Source organism: Aspergillus neoniger, assembly GCF_003184625.1.
Source record: "Aspergillus neoniger CBS 115656 unplaced genomic scaffold BO87scaffold_3, whole genome shotgun sequence".
NCBI lineage: Eukaryota > Fungi > Ascomycota > Eurotiomycetes > Eurotiales > Aspergillaceae > Aspergillus > Aspergillus neoniger.
In genome coordinates, this window is record NW_020291131.1 from 491,882 (window position 1) to 515,113 (window position 23,232).

Here is a 23,232-nt window from a genome sequence, read left to right on the forward strand (position 1 = left end):
TCAACATTCTCCGTCGGAGTTTGGTAACGCGGTTTGCTTTCCGCGAGACGGTGGTAGGTCCTTTGGGTGTGTCAGGCCACAAAGGATGGCTACCCACTCCACGGATGGAGTGAGGCCCCTACCGGGATCAGGTATTTTCTTTCCTTCTCCCTCAAGACACCTGACCCGGTCAATAGGCACAGGTGGGACCTTTTACAGACATATCCAAGGTCTTTCGCGACCTGGCTAGCCGTCGATCGAGCAATTAGGGCGGAGCGCCTTCACTTCCAGTGGCAACGAGGAAGTTCTCGTACTTGCCACCGTGAATTCTGATGAGCTCTTTGCAGTTCAAACAAGGCTTCCATAACCTCGCCCAGATCGGCCCAGATAGTCGATCGTCATAGTGAGGAGAAGACAAGTACGGCCTGGACAAAGCGAGACCATATACCTTCTCGGCTTGTCACTTCCCACAGGTTTTGAGGAGCTTGCAGAAAGGGTATGTCTCGGCGCAACGTCCAAATGGCGTTCCATCCTTCTTCTTTCTGCACTCCATGCAAGGTGATCGGGCCAATGACCAGCCGGCCAACGTTAATGGCTCAGACTTGATAACGCCAAATCGGGCACGGTCGACGACGGCTAGCCAGGGTCGCTCTGAATGAAGACTGTATGCTCCTCTCGAGGCACCGAGGAAAAAGTCTCCCTCCTCATTCCACGTACATTGGAAAACGTATGGCGTAACCCCTTCTCCAATGAGCTTCTTACACCACATTCCATAAACCGCGGTGAGTGGAAGGTAAAAGTTCCTTTTATTTGCTCCAGCGGGACTCCGTCCAAGCTTGCTCATGAATAGGCCAAGAAGGTCCGGAAGCGCCCAGTATGGCACTTTGTCGTAAGTCAACCTATCTATAAGAATAGGTGAGCCCGCATTGGGCCAGCTCGGATTGTTAACACGGGCGATGCTCTGGGGGGGAGGAGGAACGAGGTAGTCGGGCCCATCGGGGTGACTTCGGTAGACGTCAGTCCATAAGGCTCAACAAAGGGTTGGTTATACCTCACTTGCTTACCGAAGTCTAAGGATATCCTGCTGAATCAACAGCAGCTCGGTCACGTCCTCAGTGGGCACCCCATACATCTCCGGATGCTCTGTTATATCCCGCAGCCACGCCAGAATCGTGCCACGTGGGAAAGTGTACGCAGCACGTAAGTCGATACGGCCATTGAGCCACGGAGAAAGAACTTCTGTTGTCATTTTGAGCAAATGAGAATGATTACCTATCTGAATAATTCTCTACGTATCTACAATGATAGATCTTCCGTGCAATTCGAAGATGTCCGTATATTTCCTAAACGGGCCTCATTCATCTTGTCTGCTTTTAGCAGGAGCGTCCTGGCCGACAGAAACAAACACACCATCCCCTTCTCAGACCCTCGGCGCTGGTAGATCATCATCATCAGGCAGCTCAACAGGCTTAAGCTCCTTCATCTTCAGCCCCATTATACCCTTCGCCCTCATAACGTCCAGGATATCCGGCCATGTCTTCGGTGCCGTTATCTCGAAGATATAGTCGACTAAAAGATGTCCGGAATAGTACCGTCCATTAGCTGTAATGATATAGCCCATCTCTCCACTATTATTAGTCCCTATAAGGACCAGCGTAGGGTCGGTAATCCCATAGCTGCGTGCCATGTACCATTCCCCAGTACCGGGGAGAAACCATCCTTCAAAAGCTCTGGGGTCGTCAGTCCATTCGGGGACGACTTCACGGTAGCCCTAGGAAGTAACAATCAACCAAACTGAACAGCTGTGAAATGACTGTATGGAACTTTCTGTGATATACAAAGATGTCTAGAATGTCGGCCTGCTCTTCAGCCGGGGTGGAGGAGTCTGGTGCTGCTCTTGGTCTATCCATTGTAGCGGCGACTGTGTTGATGAGAAAGATATTGTTGCCAAAGCAAAAGCAAGATCTTGGATGATGCTGAGTATGTTCGGGAGGGGGAAAGTTGATGCGGAAAAGAGAGTTAAATATTAGTCATTACAGAGTCTCGGTGAATGGTTCCTAGTTAATCAGCCACGATTTAAATTTGACGTCTATATTTGTCATTCGATATGGTTAGCATACTCTGACACCACCAAGAACTTCACATCGAGAGCTCTCAGTGGCTTCACAGCGCTTCAGCTGGGGCGCACTCATGCCTAATGTGAGGACCTATTCTCAGAGACACAACCAGCGATCTGTGGCTTTCCGTAAAAGAATGCGCCATACATTCAAGGCCCTAGACCTGCTGGCAACATTGCTTCCGCTGTTGCGGGCACTATCTCCCGGGACTCATAGAATCATTGGGAACACAAGCCATCTCGAAATCCTTGTTGTTCCAAGGTGATTTGCAAAGCCACGTCCCATCTTTGTTGAGCACAGATTGTTCGTCTATTTGAATAACAATCGGGAGCCCAAGCCTGGTCACTCTTCCAAGCACCACTATCATGAACTCACCAACACCAAATTTTTCAAACCCCTTTGATGAGCAAGGTTTCCCTGATGTCTACCCAACCAAGATCTCTATATCTCGAGGCAATACACACCCCATCATCCCAGACTAACTTATCCTGATTGAGTGTGTGTGCTTACTAGGCCAACAAATCATAGTTTCCTCTGAGGGAGAGGAGTAATCGTGGAAGGTATAACCATATGCGTTCTCAAGGTCAAACCACTATTTACATTCCGCTCGCATACATACCAGCTCATCTATAGCCGGCTCTTGATCTTGGTCCATTCATTTTCGCCAACCTTCTGGAAGTCCATAACTGCATCTGGTCCTCCGAATCGGTTCTGTGTCGACTTCCAGTCTCTGTCGACCGCCATTTCTGGTCTCCACCGAACAACATGTTTCAGCTCATCCTGCAGATGACCCTCCAGTGCATCCACGATGAAACCTCCAATAGTGGGCATTTGCATAGCTCCATTCCCAGATGCCCCCACAGCAACCAACAGTGAAGGTTGATCAGGATGTTTATCGATTAAAAAGGCACGATCTACCGTATCGGCATCCCAGCAGATACGGGCGAACACTAGTGGACGGTCGGCCAGATGTGGCATGGTATCCCGCAGGAAGTCCTTGACGCGAGCTTCCGCCTCAAGGGGAATTTGGTGCTTTGCAAATGGGATGCTTCTGATCTCGCCAGATCTCGCCGGGTCCGGAATGAAGTTACAGTATCCAGGATGTTCGTCACAGATCTTGAGTTCGTGCTTATCCTCGTCAGCCTCCATGAAGAACCCCTTTGCAATATTGAACAGCACGGGTAGATTCTTGTACAACTTAGCCTCTTCCGGGGTCATCTGGATGTGAGAGAGCGTCCAGGCAGTAGGACGCAGCTGTTTCTTGAAGTCCAGAAGACGGTCGCTTCCGGCACCGGCAGCCAAAATGGTTCGGTCTGCTCGGTGAATGACTCCATCGGACGTTTTAGCTCCAACCACATCTCCGTTCTCGTACACTAGTGATACAACGTTCCCTTGGGGAGACCCGGTGATGAAGTTGACTCCAAGACGCTTGGCTTCAGTGTACGCAGAAATCATGGCTTTCTTGGCATGAATCCATCCGGCACCCGACTTGTTCAACCAGCCCTTCCAGCCGGAAAAATCGCCAGTAAGAACACCTGGAGGCATTGTCTTTTGGAAGTCTTCTGCCGTCTTCAATTCGACAAAGTCTGCATCAGAACACTCAATCTCATCTTTGCGAATGTGCTCAATGAGTGCAGGGGTATGACCAGATACTATGACACCAGTCTCATGGAAGTACTGCTTGAAAACAGGATCCGTCCTCCAGGCTTTCAGAGCGGCACGTGTGCACGTCGCGAACGCAATGCTGCGCGGCGTTTCTTCACCTGCTGTCGAAGTTGTTAGGTTTAGAAAAATGGGCATCAGGTGGACATTGCAAACATACCTTTGGGCTCCTTGTGTTCCATGATTTTATTGATATCATTGCCGGCTGCGATTGCGGATGGGATCGTGTAGGGGTCTAGAACTGTGACATGCTTGTATCCGCGGCGAGCCAAATGCAAAGCAGTAGAACAACCCCAAACACCCGCTCCCACCACGAGAATGGTAGAATCATGGGTTACTGTAGAGGATGCCATGGTGACTGGTAATTCTGTTTGACTCGAGAGTATTGAGGAATTAATATGTTGCAACGATGTTGATGTGGAAGGGCAACGAGGCCGTATTTCAACGGCGCCTTTACATCAGACGGTATCCACTGAGTGCCAACTAACTGCCAGCATTGGGCACAATGGGGACCTGGCTGGGCCTTATCCAGAGTCCAAAGTCCCGGCAAGATGGAAGCAACTCAAAGCAGGCCACAGAATTGTGTCCGTGCCGGGGTTCCCGATTTAGATTAGCGTCCCGGTTGGACCTTCCTTGGGGTCTTCATATCACTCGGTCTTCTCATCCATCATCCATTCATGACCCCCAGATACATGGGAATACTCGCGTCAATGATCGTCCGGGATTTTTCCGTGGACGCTATCAGGGTCGTCTACAGCAATGACCCACTTGCGTGCGGATGATACCGACTTCAAGCCATGTCAAACCGGCGAAAGCATGCAGCTTCTCCGCATTTTCCTCCGCCTCGGCAGGCTTAATCGATATCAACCGCTCAGATAACCTTTCGTTTGGGGCTTCCTCCATGACTTAACTTATCTGTGACTGACTATCTTCGCAATACTCCTCGTGTCTCTTCGTCTCCACCCCTACCTTATCACCTCGGTTATGCTCCATTCAGCCGGTTCTAATTATTTTGCCGCTGGCTTTCGTGAGAGCGTGGCAGACGAGAGTAGGCGAATGATCATCCCCTGTTATCGTGCTTGGCCATACTGATACGCTCGGGATAACCATCCAATCGGACGCCAAAATGGGGTCTTGGAGGGCTCTATATACTTCGACCAGCTCGTACGCAGGTCTAGCATGGTTGTGGCCGCTAGTAGATAGTAACCAGCCTTAAAAGACGCTTCAACCCCCCTCATGGCTGTCTTGCTGCTTCCCTATTGACTCACAAAGCCAAAATGGCTCGCTCTGACGTTATAGATACCGATGTTCCAGGAACGGTGTACCTGGTTGATGGTAGGCTCTTCCTATAAGCTACAGTTAATCGGTACTGACATCGAACTCAGCAACGGGGAGCTTGAGAGATGTAGCTCATGCTGGAAAGCAGGATGTCCTCCTTATTCCTCAGCCTACATCCTTTTCAGCTGATCCTTTGGTGGGTAGCAGATGAAAGCAACCTCTTCCACACAGTTTGTGCTGACCCATGATAGAATTGGCCTCTTTACAAGAAATACTGGACCCTGTTCTTGATCTCCATGTATGCATGCGTTAACTCATTTGGGGAGAACAACTGGGGTGCGGCATGGACAACTATATCCGATGATACGGGCGTGAGCCTGAACAATATGAACGGTGGCTCCGCTTTGAACTATCTTATGCTGGGTTTCTTCAATATTATTTGGATCCCCACGGCCATGAGGTACGGACGCAAGATTGTCTATATACTTAGTCTGTTGTTCGTCCTTGGAAGTGGTATCTGGGGTGGCTTCTATGAGGGTGTTTCGCAGTATTACATTATGATGGTGATCAACGGGATCGGAACTGCAGCCTACCAGGCTTTGATCCAGCTGACTGTATGCTATGTTTCTAATATGCTCGCTTCCGTACGCTAACAGAGCATAGATTTTCGACGTGTTTTTCACTCATGAGCGCGGCCGAATGCTGTCGATCTACATTTTCTTCCAGCAACTCGGATCTATTATCGGGCTGATCTGTGGCGGTTACATTTCTGACGGCATTGGCTGGAGATGGAGCATGCCCATCGTGTCCATAGCATGTGTCAGTGCCCTCGCACCTAATTTCTCTGCTGCAATTAGCCAGCTAAACCTCTATAGGCTGTTTTGATTCTTCTATTCATCTTTACTTTTGATGACACCATGTTCCCGAGGTATCGCTTTTCGGGTGTGACACCTCAGCGAGCCACCAAAGGCGAGAACGAGACTTCCCGCACTCCATCTGGCACCCCAACGGCGGAGGAAAAGGATTCCAAGGTTGAACCGCCAATGTCCGTCGTGGAAAGCCGCACTGTCGGGGAGATTGACATGCCTCCGCGAACCTACCTCCAGAAGATGTCTCCAGTTCACTATTTCAAAGACGACAACACAACTTGGTACCAGTACTTCCGACGCCCGTTCTTTCTCTTCGCGTTTCCCAATATTCTTCTAGCTGGTATCCAATTTGCATTTGGCTGCACTGCCGGTATTGTCTCGTTTAATACCATCTCTGAGATCATGACGGAGGCACCTTATAACTGGAGCGCTGGCTCTGCTGGCCTAATCTTCTTGGCAGCACTAGTTGGTAACTCTCTTGGGTATGTATTTAGCCTGATACTCTCATGTGTAATGCTGACCCTCTTATAGCATGGGTATTGGATCACTGTCCGACTGGGTTGTCGTCTTTCTGGCACGTCGCAACAAGGGTTATAAGGAGCCCGAGATGCGTTTATGGACGTATTGTATTCCCCTTGTACTTGCCGCGGTTGGCTATTTCGTCTACGGCTGGGGTGCTACCAAGGGCCTTCACTGGATGTCCATTGCAGTTGGCCTATGTTGCATGATTGCTCAGCAGGTCTCTGCCACCAGTATCGCAACCGCCTACGCGATGGAGTGCTTTGAACAGGTAAGTCATTTACATCCGCGATCCTGGACTTGGTGGCTAATCCTCTCGAATCAGATTTCTGGCGAGCTCGTCATTGTACTGGCCTGCTGTTCATCCATAATCAATTTTGTCATCTCCTTTACGGTGCAAGATTTCATCGACGGCACCAACTACGGCTGGACATTTACCTTCTATGGTATCATGGTTGTCCTGTCCATGGCCGCGGGTGCTCCGATGATAATCTGGGGCAAGGATTGGCGGCGGAAGTGTAAGCCTCGGTATGAGAAGTTTTTGGCGGAAACAGGACGTCAGTAGGAACATGGCCAGTTTTCTGTTTGTTAAATGAACTTTATGAATGATTGCATTATATCATTGTAACGTGTATGTTTATTAGCTAGACACACTGAGACTTTGTCAATAAGCAAGAGCACGCAACATCTAAATTCAATGCGAACACCACAGCCTAGGAGGTTTCGCATAGTCAGCACATATCATAAGTTGATGATTTCCAAAACACGTCTATACTACCCCATCTCACTTCTCCCTAGCACCAGTAACAACCCTAACCCTCTCCACCAAAGGACTCGTATCCAAATAGACCGTGAAAAACCTCATCTTATCCTCATCCGCCCTCTTCCCAAAGATCGCCATACCCTGAACACTAACCACCTTCTTCTCCTCGTCACCTTTCAAAACATAGTCGATGGTCGCCTCCTGATAGATGCGATCAGGAAGAACGTCCACATGGCCAATAGTATGCTTCATGCTCTCCAGGATCGTGGACTGCTCTTTGAAGAAGTTGATAATTGCTTCGTGACCCTTAATTGGAGCATGGCCTGGAAATCTCATCTCACAGTCTGGAGTGTAGAATTTGGGGACGGCGGTGTCGGGGTTGAGTTGGTCGCCTAGGGAGTGGAAGTCTTGGAGCCAGGATTTGGCAGCGAGGATGGCTTGGTTGGTGGTGGTATTGGTGTTGGACATTGTTTCTTGGGGTGGGATGGATGGATGTCAATTTGAGAGCTATGGTAGTAAAGGTAGATGATGGTTCTGGTTGCTGTTCAACATTGTGTAGGATTGGGGGGTGGGATCTAGGTAGGGATGTTTTATATGTGGTGTTGATTTGTGGTTATCATTCTCACTCAGTATGACGAGGAGTTTTGGGATGTGCTGATTGGGGTATTTTGGTGTTCGTTTGTTGTTGATTTATAATGGGTTTCTTGATGCTGCTGTGCGCTTATGTCCTGGTAGTATAGGGTAGCGTCTGTAGTTCAGACGAGGCTGAAACACAATTTGCAAGACTACTCTTGGAAGAACAGGGGAGAGGTGTATACCCTCATAGAAAACATATATGAATCTATATGATGGTCATGGATATATTATTTGCTGATAAAGCAATCCCGTGCATGGGTGCTATCCGGCCGGTTTAGCTTAGAATAGAAATCATTGGTGCTTGGGTAAGACTCATCATGATTCTTATGGTAGCCATTGTGAATAGGATATGGTTCTGTAGCACCAGGTACCTCGGATGAAGAAAAGATGATTTCTGGTAGGAGACATAATAGAGCATTGTAGAGTCGTAGAAAATTAATTACTACTGAGACTGCGATGTACTTCAAGTTATCAACACAGTACCTTGGTATGCAGAGCATCGACACCCTTCGCTCTTAGATTAATAAAGGGACGGAAAATACAAGCAGCGAATCAGATAACGCAGTGGTTAGCCGCTTCAGCATCATTGGTCTAGTGGTAGAATTCATCGTTGCCATCGATGAGGCCCGTGTTCGATTCACGGATGATGCACTATCTTTTTCTTTTTGCAAATTTTCCTTGCCGCCCCAACTTACTCCTCTATTGTCTTCTGTTAGACACATGCAACTTGAAGAACCTAACTTTATCGTAATTAACATTTCCATCGATTATGCATCTTATCGTCATATTCGGTTTCCCGTCGCATATTTTCTATCATCTCCATGTCAAGGTGCTTCTCCGCAGAGAAGAAGCAGCCTGTCTCTCCGATTTTTTCCTTTCTTTTAGCCCCAATATATAATGTTTGCCCAATAAGGCAGGTCGACGCACACTTTAACGACTGCGTCCTTATCCGTGCGAAACGGGCGAGATCGAGAGAGCCTTATCATGGCGATGGACTGTCAACATACTAACTCCTTCCATCTCTGACAACCTGACATAATTATCATCTACTCGCCTGGCTATCACGCCTAAACCACAACAGTCTTCATCGCCAGTGAACGACATCATCTAGCTGCACACTGGTTGCTATCAGCCAACCTTATGATGAAAGGAGACTTCATGGAGCAGTCTGTATGAGCTTGGTTAGTAACCGTGATGCGAAGTTATGCCGACACTACTGCAAACCAGCCTGACAATGTTATCACGCCCTCTATTCAAAGATGAAAAAAATGATCATAGAAAAGGGAATACATGGTTGATATTATGGATCTCATCTAGTCCGACACGTGCAGACTTCTTAATGTTCAAGCTTGAACCGCAGCGAATTGTTTAGCGATCACCATCATGCACCTATATACATGCATCTGCATCCTGAATGGTCACACCCACCTCCCGAGCAAAGTACCGGCAAGACTTTCTTCATTGAGTAAGACCAACAGTCCGTGCACTTGCTTTATCTATTCCAGATACTACGAACTTGCATTTGAAGGGCTTCCATTTGTCTGGACTCAGGGTCTCACCGGCATTAATACCACTGGCTAGATGCCGGAATCACTCCTTGCACCTTTACCGAAATTATCTGTCGAGCTGTTATGCAAAACTCTTCTTCCGCAAAATGATAGTCTGTGATAGGACCACATGATGCATTATGATAGCCACTAATAGCCATCAAATATTGAGCCATTATCGGTACTTGCTTTTCTCCGCTTGGCAACCCCGCATGAAGAACTCCAACGGGTTGTTATCTCTGAGTACTCTCCTGCATTCCCGAGCGATAAGCCTCGTTTCTAAGCGTCGCTGAAATGGAGGAGAAGTACAAGGGGGGAGATACTGCGGGACGTGAATATAATGATAAGATCTGTGTGTCCCACGCTTCGGTGGCTGCATCACGACGGGGAACTTGACTTGCCTTAACATCAAATTTGGAATGTCGAATGGTCAGAGTGAGCAGGAGCCCATCTGGGCTCCGGGAACTGTCACCCTCGAAGATAGTAAGAGCTATTTCTGATGAGTGCATGTACAGGACTGACCACAGGAAGTACACGGCAGTAGTGTGGTCCTATTCCCTACTCCTTCTGACGACCCGGATGATCCTCTTAACTGGTCCAAGGCACGGAAGGCTCTCAACTATACTTTTGTTAGTCTATTTGTACTCTTCACCTTCGTGGAGCTAGACATTGGCTTTACCGCATGGGGTGCGATGGAAACAGAGCTTGGCTTCACGGTAGACCAGCTCAATGCCGGTACAGCGACCAATTACGGTGGTCTTGCTGTGGGGTGCTTCTTCCTGCTTCCTCTCGCTCGAAAATATGGCCGCCGCCCTATCTATATCTTTTCCTCGGCGTTGCAGCTGGCTGCGAGCGTGTGGAATGCTAAAACCTATACCTTCGGTGACTATATCGGAGGGATGCTGATCTCCGGCCTGGGGGGTGCTATCAGCGAGATCATCGTACAGATGACTGTCGCAGATCTTTTCTTTGTCCACCAACATGCCACCATGAACGGATTATTCGTGCTCTTCCAGTCAGTCGGAGCGTTTCTGGGACCTGTCGCCTCAGGATACGTCGTGGAATCCCAAGGCTGGCGCTGGGGATGGTGGTGGTGTGTGATATTCTTCGCCGTCATGCTACTTTGTGTGATCTTTCTTTTCGAAGAATCGAAGTTTATTCCTATTCTGAATGCCCAGGAACTTATCCCAGGTGTGCAGACATCTGGTGTAGAAGGACCTGAGTGCTCTCAGGCTTCTAAAGGAAGACTGTCATCTGATGACAAGAAGGGATTTGAACGGTCCGTGGAAATATGTGCCACACCGCGGCCTGGAAGCGAGCCAAAGCCCTACCTTCAGAGAATGGCCCTCGTCACACCGTCTGATGAATCTATATGGCCTCATGTGTGGCAGCCAGTTGTCATTCTATTTACTTTTCCAGCAGTGACATATACTGCACTTACATATGGCTCCACCCTGTGCTGGTTCGCAATCATGACATCTCTACAAGCGACGTATATGATTCTTCCGCCATATAATTTTAGTTCAGTCGGTATCGGTTTGATGAATGTTGCCCCTTTTATTGGCAGCCTGTTAGGCTTTCCAATCTCAGGCTATCTGAGTGACAAGTCCATCCTTTGGCTTTCGAAGAGAAACAACGGCATATACGAGCCGGAGATGCGACTTTGGCTTTCGCTCCCTATAATAGCTTTGGGTCCAGGATCTATACTGATGTTTGGACTTGGGCTTGCCTATGTACGTTCCCAGTACCCCATACATTTCCAGTATTATGCTAATTTCCTCATAGGGCTCTCACTGGGTTGTACTAGCACTTGGCTATGGTTTCTTTGGGTTTGTTCTTTCTTGCAGCAGTGGTATCTCACTATCATATCTTATGGATTGCTATCAGGATGTGAGTACATCGAGTGTCCTCTTTGAGTAAGTATAATCTGGCATCTAACGCAAATGTATGATAGATCGTTGGCGACACTCTGGTCGGCGTAGTCTTCATGCGAAATGTGATCGCTGTCATTGTTCTTTTCACTTTGACACCTTGGGTTAATGGAATGGGTATGCAGAACCTGCATATCTTGATTGCAGTCGTGGCATTTTTCATCTATGCGATTCCAATTCCCCTGCTAATCTGGGGGAAGAGAGCGCGGATTGCTACTGCATCGACTTATCGGAGGATGGCAGAGAATCAGAGCGACAATCGGGTGGTCTGACATACAAGCTATCTTTGAGACAACTGCTTGTAGAATATAGTGATCTATATATGTACACAGGACCATTCGCAATGTAGCAGTGCAATACCAATTCTTTGATAAGCTTACATTATGGCATTGTATAAGCTCTTAGTCTGGGATAGGATATTGCTCAATTCAGTTCAATATTTACTCTCGACTTGAAATTCATTGGACATTGACCTTTCAGTGCATCAAGTAGAATTGGCCTGCATCCCAACGTACAACTTCCAATTACCCAAGCTTCCACAACCCACCCCCAAACACCACATACTCCCTCCCTACAACTCCATTCCACCTAACTACCACCCACTACTTCGAACTAAACGCACAACTCCCCATATCCAACCTCACCACCTCCGCCTCCGGCCTAACATCGAAATCAAAGATATCCATCGGCACCCCCAGTGTCGTACACGCATTCGGAATATCCACCAATCCCGCAATATGTCCCTGCACCGGCGCACAACTCAACAACAAATAAATCTGATAATCACTATATCCATACCGTCTCAAATACTCAATCACCCTCAAGCAAGTCTGTCTATACGCAACAGTCGCATCAAGATAATGCTGCTTGCCTTTCTCATCCACCGAGAATCCCTCGAACGTGAGATATCTCCCCGGACCGAACTGAGGCTCCACAGGCCCCGGGTGGAAAATGGGAGACTTCATGCCCATCTTCTCCATACCCCCTTTGAGGACAGTGAACTTGAGCGTGATTATCCCTGCCATTTCAATCGCCCCACAGAAAGAGATCTCCCCGTCGCCTTGACTGAAGTGTAGATCTCCCACGGAAAACTTCGCTCCGGGGACGTGTACGGGGAGGTAGACTTTTGAGCCTCGCGAGAGGTTCTTGATGTCGCAGTTGCCGCCGTGTTCGGGACGACCCTGTACTCTTGTTAGTATTTGTGGGGGTGTAGGGGGAGGATGGGGATGGGGATTAATACAGGAATAGTCCTCGCCCCCTCCTTCGCTATCTTCGCCTTCAGCTCCTCGTCCGTTGCACTACCCGCATGCGCACTCTTCGGCTCTGGAGGCTTCGCAACGTCCCGTCCAAGGGTAGTATTCGCCGCGATGAGCTCCCCTTCACGACGATTCCACTCCGCCAGGACCTCAGCCGATGGAGCGCACCCCAGTATACCGGGGTGAATGAGGCCCGCGAATCGCACGTGCGGGATGTGGCGCGAGGAGCAGAAGATGCCTTCGAAGTCCCAGATGGCTTTTGCGCTGCACATATCCACCACCATCAGCTATCTTTACTCTCCCACACAGACCGAGTTTAAAAGGAAAAGAGAAAGAGGATATCTTACGCTTCCGGATAAATCTCATCCAAAAACCCACCCCCATTACTCTTCTCAAACACACCCGTAAATCCCCACGGCTGGTCCTCAAAGGGCTGCACATCTTGGATCTCGACCAGGAGGACATCGCCGGGCTCTGCGGTCTCGATTTCAAATGGGCCGGAGAGGTAGTGGATCTGAGTGAGATCGACGTTCTTGATGTCGTCGGCGGAGTCGTTGTTTTCGATTTGCCCGCCGGTCCAGTCGAGACATTCGATTTTGACTACTTCATTGTTGGCGATTTTGGCGTAGGAGGGGACTGCCGATTTCCATTATATATTAGAGGGGTGAGTGGTATAGAGGGGGGGTGGAATAGTACCGTCTGGGTGCCATCTGTTCTATAGAGGAGAATGAAGGTTAGTGCTACTACTTTGCTTCTACACTGTTTATGAACTTACGTGGAGGCCAGGCTGCTCCCAAGCTGGCTTGTTCAGATCGACTGAGAGAGCTGTGCGGATCTTCTTGTGGCCCATGGTGAATTCGTGCTGATAATGATGATGATTGTGATACTAATTGATAGATGGATGAATTAGGTGGGAAGAGGTAAGAGGGGACAAACTTCCCCTCAACGTGGGAACCACTCATTAATACTACCAGATAAACCAAACTAAAGCGATGCAACCAACCCCTCAATTCATGGCACCCGAAACTTCCCCTCACGAACTGGTCCAACTTTGTTTATCACCAGACCGAATAGAAATTACGGAAATCCCCCCATGCTCCGGTTATCTTATCAGGGCTGACGCGCTTATCAGCGGGGAAAAGGATATGCTTTGATTCCACGGCTGTCTTTTGAGTCTATGATAACGATAATAATCCCGAACCTTAAAAAATAAGGTGCGTGCAATGCATGCATGCACTATGCAGAAAACCTAAGTGTACAGTCTCGGTTTCCATAACCAACTTTTGTACGTTGAATTCCACTCCTCCGAACGACTCATCCCTTGGCTGCTCGCTTACTCGAATTTCCGACCCGGCAACTCGGGCGCCTTGGGCTTTTCCTCCTCTGGAGCCTTGTTCAGCTGGTCGATATTGTCCAGCGACAGGCGCAGGAACTCGTGCTTGTTCTTCCAGGTCACCTGGGTCTCTGCGAAGCCCTCCTTCTCGGACGGGGCCGGCGGGGGGTCTGTGACCTTGGTGACGAGGTATGCCGTGGCGGCTTGCGCAACGCCGTACAGGAGGACTCCGATGAAGGGAGTCTTCAGCACAATTGTAAAGGCAAAGGCGAAACCAAACAGGACGCCCTGGCGGTCGGCAAACCAGCGGTTTCTCTGCTCGGGGGTGAAGGGAACGCGGCTAAAGTAGGGGTCGAGCTGGTTGTCCATTAGGATGGTTTTATCGATAATGTGGCTGAGGACTTACCATCTCGCGCATCAGGGTACGGGAGGCGTAGAAGCTGTGCAGGAAGGAAACAACGTAGCTCTTCGGGAAGATAAAACCGGCTCCGAAGATGACAGCCGCAGGGGTAGTGCCCACAGCATCCTTGAAGGCGAAGAAGGAAGCTGCTGGAGTGGCAAAGCGTCCGACAACAGGCACAAGCGACAAGATGGACACGCCCAGGAGCAGGGCGGCTCTCTGGCCGGACCTCCTAAGGAACACCATGATTCTTTCCTTGGCCGACTTCTTCGGCGCAGTGGACTTGACCTTGCCTTCACCGGCGTTGTACATGGAGAGGTTCGGGTAGTACATGGCACGCAGAGTGCTCGGGTCCTCTGCCTTGTGCTTATCGACATAGGTCGTGTCCACCCATTTCAACGATTCCATGAAGCTAATCAATCAGCACGTGCTCACTGCGTGTAGGGATAGTTGGCTTACATTTCATCCAATGTCGGAGTGATGTACCGCATCAACGACATGATGAGGAAGGGGACATGAAGGACAGACTTGGAGAGGAAGTCGAGACCCTCAATGAGGGAATCGTCCCAAGTGACACTCTCGAGGTCGACAATCCATGAGATGAACCAAAGTCCTATCTTTAGTGCAATGATCTATAGCCGCTTTGTCAGTCTCGAAGCTGTCAAGCGGGTAGCTAGAAGATAGTCACATACGGGAATCTGGATGAGGAGCTCGACACCCACACCGACAGCGACAGCAAAGGCAGCCTGCCGGAAGTGGTCGTATTTGAAGAGATCGGGGTTCCGCAATGCGCGGACGGCTGTCCAGCTAAGTTAGCAGCGGGTAAAGTAGTACTCGTGCCGTGTTTCCCCCATGAACCATGCGGGTAGCTAGCCAGCCATGGCTGTCGATCATGGAACTAGGGAACTCGGCCGTGCTGAGCCATTGACATTCAGCACCACGCAGACCCCTATAATCCCACATCTGCCGCTCCCCCTTTTACGCAAGGCGAAAGAAGTCGCGCAGCCATTGGCTACTGGGAGTCCAAGAACTCGAGCAGGCAAAAGGGGCCGGACTTACTGGCAACCACCGTCAGCTGAGCACCACGAATCACGGCGTTATGATCGAAGTTTCCCATGATGCACACCCAAGAGTCTCTCGAGTACTTTTGAAGATCAGGGACCGTTTAGCAGAAAGGGAGCATCGTACTATTTATAGTTGTGCGTTGGCTGCCGAGGGGGAAACAGCCACAGGCAACCACATAATGCAAAGGAATGACGCGCGGGTACGATAGCGATCAATTCCGACTGGCTGAGTAACCGCCAGACGCTAGGCCATCAGCCGCCGGCCCCACTCTGCGGCGTAGGGCAGGTGACCGGTGCATGAATGCCTCAGGCCACGATCAGTCCCCGCTGGGTTAGACCCGATTGGGGCAATTGCATACTTTTGCCATGAATTTATTGAGTTCGAACCAAGTTGGGAAGGGTCACTCGCTGGGAATTCCCCCGTCCATTATCTCACCACCCCAGCTTCTCGTCTCTCGTTTGACCTCATTCCACACCCCCCCCTGCTGATCGTCTTTCCTTATCCCTTCCTATTCGCATTCATTTGCTATCTTTTCCATCTATATCCTACCTAATCCTGTCCCTTATACAGTTTTCAATGTAATCCATCTCCTTTCTCACCTTCCTTAATCCCCATGATCGAGAATGTCTGATACCTCGGATGCGCCACTACCCCAGACCCAATCCCTTCGCCGGTCTGCGACTCTTCCTTCCAAACTGATTACCCGACCCCGGCGGCAATCCGAGTCGCTGAGGCCCTCGGAGAACGATCTCTTCTACCACCCTTCTGCCAAAGTCGTCCATTTTGCCCCTAGAGCGCTCGCCCCAATCCCCTCCAGTACTGCGCCCTCCGACTTCGACTATCCCGTTGATACCGTTGAGACTCTTCCTTGGAGGTCCCCTACTGAACGAACGGTCGCTCTCGGCCCGCTTCGCCTGGAGAATGTCCATGGCCTTACTGTCTTCCTCAAGTGCGGCAATGTCGTTCATGCCATCCTTAAGAACTCGCAATGTTGGTGTGTCGACGGCGAATCAACCTTTGTCTTGCGCATTCGCCCTCTGACGTACTATCGCATCGAACTCCCCGCCGACACCGACGACAACAAGGTCTTAGTCACGGAGATGAAAAATGTTCTGCCCAGGGTCCTCCGTTACGAAGTGACACCATGCCCCTTCAAGAGAGGTTTCACTGTTGAGATACCAGAGGAGGCTAAAGCGCCCAGGAGGAAGAGGGCATGGCGACCCAAAGGTCGTCGCGAAAGTGCCCCAATCAGTTCAGTCTACTACCACGGACTGTCCAAGTCGAAGGAGGACCTCACAAAAGACCCAGTCAGTGCCGGGGAAGACACGGATGGCGAGGCGACGGATGACAGCGGCTTTTCGACCAAGGCCAGTAACAGTGCCAGTAACAGTACTATCTTGGAGACTATTCCGGATGACAATGAGACTCCGGAAGCACCTCAGACATTCGAACAGGTGGATTCACCCAAGCGCCCAGACCCAGAACCCGAACAGAATTTCCAGACCTTGCTGGCAAGGTTTGAAGACAAATCCGAACAACAGGTTGATCCTGAAACAACGTTTTCATCGAGCGTTGAATCCTTCCACTCCCTTGGACCATCGTTATCTACATTACCCGAACTTGACGCCTGCTCTACGCCTACATCGACCGAGGGTACTGAGCAATTCCAATCTGACCACAGTGACACTCATTCGCCGCCTGAAGAACAGCCCTTCCAAGAAATAGAGCGCTCGAGAGACAGACTATCAGTGTATGTCGACTGCTGGGATGACTTGTCGTCCGCATCGCACGATATGCCTGGAGCCTTCCACGAGCGCGAAGTGAAGCCGACTCCGACCATAGTCCCTGACATTCAACGTCCAGTCGCATCCCGCACCGGAACGACCGACTCGAACCCCAACCTCAGCAGCATGAGCATCGAATTCCGCCGACGCTCCAAAGCATCCCGTGAGCGCGAAGTGTCTCCTATGCCGCCTGCATCGTCTTTGGCAGTTGCAAGACCTGAGAAACACGATGCGGCGTCGCTTATTCATAAAACCGCCACACTGGTCCTGGTTCCCCCGATCCAGCTACTTGTGGTTCTCATCCACATTGCCGCGCGCATTGTCATCGGCCCAGCCTTGGAATCCGCGATGGGGGAACTGAACCGGAAGATCGAGTACGAGGTTGATCATGCCCAGGACACTGTGGATGACTTCGACTTGCCTCTTCCTGACCGATCTGGGGTGTCTGCGGATGAGAACTCCAACTGATTTGCATCAAACCATTTGTCTGGCCATCTACATTCGTTCTTCACTTTTTGTATACTCCTGTATTCTGCATCTGATGACACCTGCGATTCCCTCTGATGTCTTTTCTTTCCCCACGATGACGCATTTGTATGATCTCATTGTTTCTGTTTTATTAGTCGGCATCTGTACGGTTGTGGGCGGACTGTATTTGATTCACCCCGGACAAGCACCATAATTTGATCCCCTGTATTCTAGCGAAGTAGTTAATCTATTGACACTATAGCATCAGCTGAAAACTAATCCCATTCAACATATCTACAACATATACATCGAAGCATAATCCCTTAAATCAAATAGAAATGAAATAGAATAATCCCACAAACGCCCATAATGCATCCATCCATCAACCACCCCCCATGCCCCCCAAACTAGAAAATTCAATAAAATCACCCCTTCACAACCTTTCCCCCCTCCTTCTTCCCTTTCGCCTTCCCCTTCTTCCGATCCCTCTTCTTCAACCCCGTCATCCCAGCCTTACACACCTCCGCATACCTCGCATAGAACGCCTCCAAATCATCCGGGCTCACCACCGTCGAGATCTTCACTTTCGATGCTGCCGATCCCGTCTTCGATACCTTCTTCTTGGCCTCGGCCGTCTTGAGGTTCGGGGCGTTGGTGTTGCCGTCTGTCGCGCGGATGAGGATGGATGGTTGCGACGCAGACTCGGTGGTGGTGTTGTTGGTGTTGAGGAGGGGCTTCTGCGTGAGATACACGGATCCGCGAGTTTTCTGGGATGTGGTGTTTAGGAGGTTGGTGAGGGAGGTGAAGAACTATTCCATTTGGAAGTGGGTGTTAGTTGAGTGATATGTTGGGTGTAGTGGTGGTTGTGGGGGAGAGGGAAGTACCTCCTCGTGGCCCAAGTGTGCGGGCATTGTGTTGTATTGATTCGATAGGTGTGGTCGGGGTATGTGGAAGGAGATGTGACCGTAGTGCTGAAGTTAAGATTGGCAGCTCAATTGGCAGTAAAACGCAAACCAACTATAACTACTCAGCGATAGTAACAGCTAAAGACCAGCCAGCGGAGATAAACGCATCCACCCCCCAAAGTCAGTTTAGGTTGGCTCTCACCGCCTCCGTCCTCCGCCTCCGCGGGACCAATTTTGAATCGGCATTAAAAAAAGTTCAGATTCAACCCTCAATCAACATCAACACTTTCATTAATCTGGAGACACACCATGCGACGTCCTAGACATAATACGACCTCCTTACCGAGGGACCTGCGCGCAGAGCTCGGAATCAGAGATACCTACGGCGAGAAGAAGAATAAGCGCAACGGTCCGGCATTGCGGAAAGAGCGCCGTCGAGAAGAACGCTCCGGGAAGAAGCAGCCTCAGCAGCAGCAGCGACAGCAGCACCACCAGCGGGGACCGCCTCCGAAGAAGAGGGGTCGGTATGATGATGACGAGGATGAGGATGAGGATATGGGGGACTTTGATGAGTTTGATTTAGATGAGGGGGATGATGATGAGGATGCCGGTGATGTTATGGCGAAACTTGCTAAGGCGAAAGCGGCGAAGGGGAAGGCTGCCGCTCCTACTTCTGCTAAGGAGGAGAAGAAGCCCAAGTCTATTTTGAAGAAGGCAAAGGTTGAGGAGAGCTCTGAGGAGGAGGACAATATTGATCTTGATGAGAATGAGGATGAGGACGAGGTGACAATGCGACGCCCCGTATCGAAGACGGTTCAATCGAAGCTCGAAGAAGATGATGCGGAAATTGCTGCGCTGGAGAAGAAGCTTGGTCTGAAGAAGGGCAAGAAGCTCCCCAAATCTTTCGAAGAGGATGGTCTGGGTGATCTGCTGGGCGATTTGGATGAGGACTCGGCGGATGAGGGTCGGAAGCGCAAGAGGGAGGCTGATGAGTGGCTACGGAGTAAGCGGAGAAAGGCACAGGGCTTGGAGGAGCCTGAGGAGGAGGATTCTGAGGAGGAAGATGATAGTGATATGGGAGATGGACTTGAGGGCTTTGATGACGATGATTCTGTGGGTGATTTCGATGAAGATGAGGAAGAAGGAGAGGAAGAGGAGCCGGCTCCTAAGAAGAAGGAAAATCCCTACGTCGCCCCAGTCAGAGAAGCTGAAAGCCGTCCCCAGAAGTACATTCCTCCCTCGCTTCGCGCTGCCTCCAACTCCGAGGATGAGTCTCTTGTTCGCCTGCGGAGACAGGCCCAGGGTCACCTGAACAAGCTGTCTGAAGCCAATATGGTCTCTATCCTCGCGGAGTTCGAGAAGCTCTACCGGGATCATCCTCGTCAGAACGTCACTTCGACCTTGATCTCTCTGCTTTTCGGTTTGATCTGCGAGAGATCTGCCTTATCGGATACTTTCATCATTCTACATGCGGGGTTCATTGCTGCAGTGTACAAGATTGTGGGTACGGACTTTGGCGCAGAAATTGTGCAGAAGATCGTCGAGACCTTCGATGCCCGCGGCGATGAACGAGGAAAGTTCGAAGGAAAGGAGACCATCAACCTGATCTCTCTCCTGTCGCAACTATACAACTTCCATGTCATTGGAAGTCCCCTTGTCTTCGACTACATTCGGCTCTTCCTGGAAGAAATCAACGAGGAGAACACCGAATTGCTCCTCAAGATCATCCGGAGTACGTTATGCCCGTCCCTCCCTTCTCAACCTCATACTAACCACACCAGACTCCGGACCCCAACTCCGACAAGATGACCCCTCCTCCCTCAAAGACATCGTCCTTCTCATCCAGCCCGCCGTCGCCAAAGCCGGCGAAGCCGCCCTCTCCGTCCGTACGAAGTTCATGATCGACACCATCACCGACCTCAAAAACAACAAGCTCAAGTCCAACGTGAATGCCAGCATCAGCACCGAACACATCACCAAGATGCGCAAGATTCTCGGCTCTCTCAACAACACCCGAGTCGTTCGGGCCTCCGAACCCATCAGCATCTCCCGCGCCGATATCCACAACTCCGAGAAGAAGGGCAAATGGTGGCTCGTCGGCGCCAGCTGGCGCGAAGATCCCCTCGAATCTGCCCGGAAGGAACTCAACGGCCTTCCTGCGAACAACACCCACGCCGACGTCTCAGACAGCGACTCCGAGCCCGATCTCGTCAACATCGCCAAAGCGCACCGCATGAACACCGACGTCCGCCGCTCCATCTTCGTCGCCATCATGTCCGCAACGGACTACCAGGACGCACACGTCCGTCTCCTCAAACTCCGTCTCAAGCGCGCCCAGGAATTCGAAATCCCCCGCGTCCTGACCCACTGCGCCATGGAAGAAGAAGCCCACAACCCCTACTACACGCTCATCGCGAAGCGCCTCTGTGGCGAAATGGGCCGTCGCATCAAAGTATCCTTCATGTACACGCTATGGAACATCTTCAAACGCATGGGCGAGTCCGGCGACATGGACGATAGCGATGACGACGACGCATTCGACGACGAAGACGACCAGAACAAACTCGAAATGAAATCCATCGTCAACCTGGCGAAGATGTACGGGTCGCTTATCGCAGACGGGACGTTGAATCTGGGTGTGCTCAAGATTCTGAACTTCGCGTACCTGCAGCCGAAGAGCAAGGCCTTTGTGGAATTGCTTCTGATTAGTGTGATTCAGCAGTCGCAGAAGCAGAAGAAGAAGTCGAAGTCGAAGTCGAAGGATGAGGATGAGCAGGATGAGAAGGCGCTTCTGGAGATTTTCCTGCGCGCGAGAGAAACGCCGCAGATTGTTAAGGGGTTGATTTTCTTCCTGAGGAAGGTGGTTGCGAAGACGGATATTGTGCCGTCTGGGAAGGAGTTGAAGGTTGTTAAGTGGGGATGTAAGGTTGCGGTGGATGCTTTGAAGGTTGTGGTTAAGGAAGGGGATGCGGAGTGATGATGTACATATGTGTTTTGTGCAGTGTGGGTATGGCGTTTTGGTCATGGTGTTGAGGGGGTAAAAGCTTGCATATATAGATTCATTTCTTTTGCATTTCATTCGAGGAATGAATGTTCAGCATAATGTTCAAGTATTGCATTGTTGCGTGTTTGGGTATCAAATAATGTACATGCTCAACCGAATGAATGGTCCTATGAGATTAGTTCCCATTCCATTCCCACGTGCCATTTACCTGCACTTTGCATGTGTGCACGGTCCGATTGCGAGAGACCGTCGAGGTCAAGGCCTAATTCTAAAGCAGGAGCACGCTCTCCTAGACCTATCTCCCACGCGAGTCCCCGCAAGACTCCGACCACATCGCCCGGTCCAAGGTCGGGGATGTGAGTCGCTGCATGCCGGGACTTCTCTTGTCGGGGTGGTCCGAGAAGGAGCACGTTCTTGATCAGAGGTTGGGTCTGAGTATCCGTCTCGTTGTTCTCAGAAGAATCCACGGCGTGGCCCTGTGCGAACGCCAGAGCGCCGCAACTCGACAGAACCGATTGACGAGCACAAGTTATCCGGATGGCTATCGCGTACGTGTCCAGTGAAGGTGGATCCGTTCTGCCGTAATATCTCGGACTCGTTTGTTGCTGTTCTCTTTTCGCGCCCATTTCGAGAATCCAGCTGCGCACCTCTGCCGCCATGCCACCTGGAACATAGTTGTGTGCTGCGGAACGGTGACGGCCGCGCCGCCGGAGAGCACGAGAGGATGGTGAGAACGGCGTGGGGATGCCGGTGGGATCGTCGTCCTCCTGAGGGGAAGGAGAGCGAGGCAGGACGAATGCTGGTGTCCGCCGCTGTGAGCTCGGGACTGGAGTTGCGGTCGAGGGTGGTATTGCGGTGTTGACTTGAGTCTGGCTACTTGGGGGTAGTTGCGACGCGGATAGCACGAAACGACGGGGTTGAAGAGAGGAGGGGTTGATGCTTGCTGGGGTTACAGGATGTGGTGTTTCCGCAGGCCGCACTGGTTTCCGGAATCCCGGATCTGGACGTATTTGCTTTGGTGTTTGGAATTGTACCGATAGAGTTGTCTCGTCAGCTGCTGTTGCTGGAGGATCCGGGGAGGATGACAGGATCCTGTCGGCGGGTCTCCGTCGTTGAACGGAGGGAGTGTTATCAGCTTCATTATGCCCAGAGACGCGACGTCTCTTTTGACGGCCCCTTATAGAACTGAATACTTCATCGAAGGCGGCGTCGAGCTCCCCTGGCTCTGGTGGAGAGCTGCTCTGAAGCTCGCCTTCGTTAGGTGCAGCGTCATCGTCTGGCTGGTCCGAGTCTTCAATGAACTCTTTCGGGCGAGGAGTGGGTACCTGCTCTCTCTCACGTTTTATGTTACGTGCAGACGGAGCAGGGGTGTCATACGCAAAGTCATCCTGGTCAATGGAGTCGATCTCTTGAGATGGCCTCGATGAAGCAGGTGTTTGTGAGAGGAAGAACCGCGGGGTTGACGCGAATTGCGGGCCTGCGCTGCGACGGGAGGAGGCACGAAAGGGCGTCTAGACGGATTTAGCTAGATCTATATGGATATTGACAGGGGATGCGCGTACAGCTACCGGGGGCATTTAGGATAAGCTAGTGGGGAGGAGCAATTGCGCGACAACATATCGAGACGCGTGAGTAGATAAGTTGATGCATCCACCGTGATATCATTTGACTGGTCATTATCATGCCTCTTTGGGAAAGCGGTCACTCGAGTACTGA

The 23,232-nt window shown here is 50.7% G+C and overlaps 12 protein-coding genes and 1 non-coding gene across 13 annotated transcripts; 5 read left to right on the top strand and 8 right to left on the bottom strand.

Moving 5' to 3' along the window:
- On the bottom strand, positions 1-975 carry BO87DRAFT_442914 (uncharacterized protein; the record flags this gene model as incomplete). The annotated part of the gene is made up of 3 exons (XM_025628073.1): positions 1-404; positions 444-878; positions 929-975. The coding sequence occupies 3 exons, from the start codon at positions 973-975 to the stop codon at positions 245-247; spliced, it is 642 nt and encodes a 213-aa protein (XP_025484127.1). The 3' UTR covers positions 1-244.
- A 355-nt stretch (positions 976-1,330) lies between these two features.
- Positions 1,331-1,956, bottom strand: BO87DRAFT_372765 (uncharacterized protein). The gene has a single exon (XM_025622371.1). It carries the CDS (start codon positions 1,664-1,666, stop codon positions 1,400-1,402), a length of 267 nt encoding a protein of 88 aa, XP_025484128.1. The 5' UTR covers positions 1,667-1,956; the 3' UTR covers positions 1,331-1,399.
- A 695-nt stretch (positions 1,957-2,651) lies between these two features.
- On the bottom strand, positions 2,652-4,297 carry BO87DRAFT_412474 (NAD(P)/FAD-dependent oxidoreductase). The gene is made up of 2 exons (XM_025626498.1): positions 3,919-4,297; positions 2,652-3,862 (listed from the first exon to the last, which is right to left on the bottom strand). Exons 1-2 carry the CDS (start codon positions 4,109-4,111, stop codon positions 2,724-2,726), a joined length of 1,332 nt encoding a protein of 443 aa, XP_025484129.1. The 5' UTR covers positions 4,112-4,297; the 3' UTR covers positions 2,652-2,723.
- A 738-nt stretch (positions 4,298-5,035) lies between these two features.
- Positions 5,036-6,989, top strand: BO87DRAFT_298306 (putative MFS transporter; the record flags this gene model as incomplete). The annotated part of the gene is made up of 7 exons (XM_025619055.1): positions 5,036-5,093; positions 5,144-5,232; positions 5,288-5,650; positions 5,700-5,855; positions 5,912-6,387; positions 6,437-6,695; positions 6,750-6,989. 7 exons carry the CDS (start codon positions 5,036-5,038, stop codon positions 6,987-6,989), a joined length of 1,641 nt encoding a protein of 546 aa, XP_025484130.1.
- A 219-nt stretch (positions 6,990-7,208) lies between these two features.
- BO87DRAFT_393230 (nuclear transport factor 2 family protein) lies at positions 7,209-7,655 on the bottom strand (the record flags this gene model as incomplete). Its single annotated transcript, XM_025625050.1, has 1 exon — positions 7,209-7,655. One exon carries the CDS (start codon positions 7,653-7,655, stop codon positions 7,209-7,211), a length of 447 nt encoding a protein of 148 aa, XP_025484131.1.
- Positions 7,656-8,403: 748 nt separating this feature from the next.
- BO87DRAFT_t32 lies at positions 8,404-8,474 on the top strand. Its single transcript has one exon. It is a non-coding gene; the product is annotated as a tRNA-Gly (tRNA).
- Positions 8,475-9,789: 1,315 nt separating this feature from the next.
- Positions 9,790-11,573, top strand: BO87DRAFT_412476 (sugar transporter; the record flags this gene model as incomplete). The annotated part of the gene is made up of 4 exons (XM_025626499.1): positions 9,790-9,853; positions 9,902-11,103; positions 11,156-11,260; positions 11,325-11,573. The coding sequence occupies 4 exons, from the start codon at positions 9,790-9,792 to the stop codon at positions 11,571-11,573; spliced, it is 1,620 nt and encodes a 539-aa protein (XP_025484132.1).
- Positions 11,574-11,829: 256 nt separating this feature from the next.
- Positions 11,830-13,469, bottom strand: BO87DRAFT_372769 (acetamidase/formamidase family protein). Its single transcript, XM_025622372.1, has 5 exons — positions 13,333-13,469; positions 13,254-13,272; positions 12,905-13,193; positions 12,542-12,821; positions 11,830-12,482 (listed from the first exon to the last, which is right to left on the bottom strand). The coding sequence occupies exons 1-5, from the start codon at positions 13,405-13,407 to the stop codon at positions 11,904-11,906; spliced, it is 1,242 nt and encodes a 413-aa protein (XP_025484133.1). The 5' UTR covers positions 13,408-13,469; the 3' UTR covers positions 11,830-11,903.
- A 174-nt stretch (positions 13,470-13,643) lies between these two features.
- Positions 13,644-15,481, bottom strand: usgS (transmembrane protein UsgS). Its single transcript, XM_025622373.1, has 5 exons — positions 15,350-15,481; positions 14,983-15,089; positions 14,750-14,922; positions 14,297-14,702; positions 13,644-14,247 (listed from the first exon to the last, which is right to left on the bottom strand). Exons 1-5 carry the CDS (start codon positions 15,405-15,407, stop codon positions 13,891-13,893), a joined length of 1,101 nt encoding a protein of 366 aa, XP_025484134.1. The 5' UTR covers positions 15,408-15,481; the 3' UTR covers positions 13,644-13,890.
- A 290-nt stretch (positions 15,482-15,771) lies between these two features.
- Positions 15,772-17,897, top strand: BO87DRAFT_372772 (uncharacterized protein). Its single transcript, XM_025622374.1, has one exon. The coding sequence runs from the start codon at positions 15,979-15,981 to the stop codon at positions 17,605-17,607; it is 1,629 nt and encodes a 542-aa protein (XP_025484135.1). The 5' UTR covers positions 15,772-15,978; the 3' UTR covers positions 17,608-17,897.
- Positions 17,800-18,518, bottom strand: BO87DRAFT_382652 (signal recognition particle 14 kDa protein; the record flags this gene model as incomplete). Its single annotated transcript, XM_025624620.1, has 3 exons — positions 17,800-17,854; positions 18,139-18,416; positions 18,492-18,518. 3 exons carry the CDS (start codon positions 18,516-18,518, stop codon positions 17,800-17,802), a joined length of 360 nt encoding a protein of 119 aa, XP_025484136.1.
- Positions 18,519-18,789: 271 nt separating this feature from the next.
- On the top strand, positions 18,790-21,629 carry BO87DRAFT_455387 (MIF4G domain-containing protein). The gene is made up of 2 exons (XM_025628631.1): positions 18,790-20,244; positions 20,294-21,629. The coding sequence occupies exons 1-2, from the start codon at positions 18,822-18,824 to the stop codon at positions 21,487-21,489; spliced, it is 2,619 nt and encodes an 872-aa protein (XP_025484137.1). The 5' UTR covers positions 18,790-18,821; the 3' UTR covers positions 21,490-21,629.
- BO87DRAFT_130988 (uncharacterized protein) lies at positions 21,358-23,140 on the bottom strand. Its single transcript, XM_025618045.1, has 2 exons — positions 23,079-23,140; positions 21,358-23,027 (listed from the first exon to the last, which is right to left on the bottom strand). The coding sequence occupies exons 1-2, from the start codon at positions 23,091-23,093 to the stop codon at positions 21,684-21,686; spliced, it is 1,359 nt and encodes a 452-aa protein (XP_025484138.1). The 5' UTR covers positions 23,094-23,140; the 3' UTR covers positions 21,358-21,683.
- Positions 23,141-23,232: the final 92 nt, after the last annotated feature.